We start from the raw sequence: 1,705 nt of genomic DNA, 5'->3' as shown, positions 1-1,705 counted from the left end.
AACAGTTGCCCAGCGGCCTACTGTTGGTTGCCACCGTGACAGCTGATCGTTCAGTACTTCGTTAGTCATGGCAACTGAGATGTTGTTGAGGTTCTGAATACAGCATTAGCCACGCTCGATTTACATTATCACTGGTGCTCGCTCCAAACGGAAGGTTCTGTAGGCAGGCGAACAACGCTGGTCTGGAGGGACATCCGGTCAAGTTGACCAGGGTTGCATACGGGAAACCAGGTTCGTCATCGGTGCTCCCAGGCGGTGCCGTCTTGCTAGTGCATGGAGGTAGTCAGGGGGGTGAGGGAATAGCGAGTGCGGGAGGAAGCTGCACGCTCACAATATTATTTGTCCGGTAGAAGAGTCGAAAAATGCTTCAGTCCGAATAGTTTCTACCGCTGACGGAGTTGAAGTATTTGATACTTCCAACCTCTGTTGTCTCCAGCTCACATTATCTGACACCTTCCGCTCACTCTCCCCTCAAAAAATGCTCTTTCAATTCTATACAATTTCTACCTAGGCATACACAAATAGTCGGGCCATCCATAGCTGCTGGTCCCAATCAACGTGATTAGTGCGACCCCACAAGCGCTCGGTCGCCTAGATCACGTGTTGACCCCCAGTGAGAATCGACATGGTCTCTACTGTATTAGGTCGATTAGTACGGTATGCAGTAGGGAACCCCGAAATAATACGAACTTCCGTGCATATCCCCACTTCGGCTGTATGCGGTCGGATAAGGCTGTATGGTCGCACAATGCCATACGACCATACATCGGGTCAGTTTGTGTGTTATTGGGTGCGGCTGGTTACGCTCGGGTCGCACTCGGGTCTGGTTGGGCAGGGATGGTTGTTGTCGATATGTGTCATTGAATACAAATCAATCTATACTGTATACGGTCGTATGGGAACGTATGGCTACACGGTGCTATATACAGCTACAATCGAGAACTACAGAATAGAGCGGGAGCAGACTGGAAATGTTTGGATATGTGGAATACTGACAGGAGTAGCCTTTCATCCCACTGGCATGGGAGCCGCCCACCTTGCGAGCCACTGAAACAGGTGGGAGGCCAATGCCTCCAACGTTCGACTTGAACGCGCCCGATTGCGAGACTGGGGATAACCTGAAGGTGGCCTCATCAGAAGAGTTCAGCAATGGGAATCAATAGCGGTGCTCCTCACGTACCGTCAACGAGGGAGCAACACGTCCGAGTTTCTGCGAAGACAAATTAATCAAGCAGACACAGGAACAGAGTGCGGGAGACCTACCTGTGATACGAGGAACTCAGAGTCTTGTAGTGCACCTCGAAGGCCTCCAGTGTGCCATGGGCATCCGTGTACCATTTGCGCGCATGAACCCACCTATTAGAGCGAGTGAACCCGGGACCTAGCACGGTGAGTGGATTTCCACGTACTTTGCACCCTTCAGGTCTGGTGCTGGAGGCCACCGCGTCGTCTTGCGAGGGGCGCGCGGCTTTTCTGACGCAGTTGTCTCCGAGGGCTTGTCAGGAAGCTGTATCGAGAAGGAAGTACTTACGATATACGAGCCGACATCTTGATTGTAGTATGCTAAAGTTGCAAGGCATGGGATCAAGTGTTAAACATCAAAGTCTGAAAACCCTAGAGGAGACGGCTTGCACGCGAGGGGATAGAGATGGTAGGCGTAGTGAATAAAGAGACAAAATGTACCTTGAGCGAATCTGAACGTCGG

The 1,705-nt window shown here is 51.4% G+C and overlaps 1 protein-coding gene across 1 annotated transcript; it reads right to left on the bottom strand.

Annotated features, from left to right (window-relative positions):
* Nucleotides 1-1,182: 1,182 nt before the first annotated feature.
* Nucleotides 1,183-1,548, bottom strand: DICSQDRAFT_171635 (uncharacterized protein; the record flags this gene model as incomplete). The annotated part of the gene is made up of 4 exons (XM_007367308.1): nucleotides 1,183-1,210; nucleotides 1,264-1,356; nucleotides 1,410-1,473; nucleotides 1,539-1,548. 4 exons carry the CDS (start codon nucleotides 1,546-1,548, stop codon nucleotides 1,183-1,185), a joined length of 195 nt encoding a protein of 64 aa, XP_007367370.1.
* Between the last annotated feature and the right edge of the window lie 157 nt (nucleotides 1,549-1,705).

The sequence above is a fragment of the Dichomitus squalens genome (assembly GCF_000275845.1).
Source record: "Dichomitus squalens LYAD-421 SS1 unplaced genomic scaffold DICSQscaffold_24, whole genome shotgun sequence".
Classification (NCBI taxonomy): domain Eukaryota; kingdom Fungi; phylum Basidiomycota; class Agaricomycetes; order Polyporales; family Polyporaceae; genus Dichomitus; species Dichomitus squalens.
Note: the sequence above shows the minus strand (reverse complement) of the source record. Positions and strands in the feature narration are given on the sequence as shown.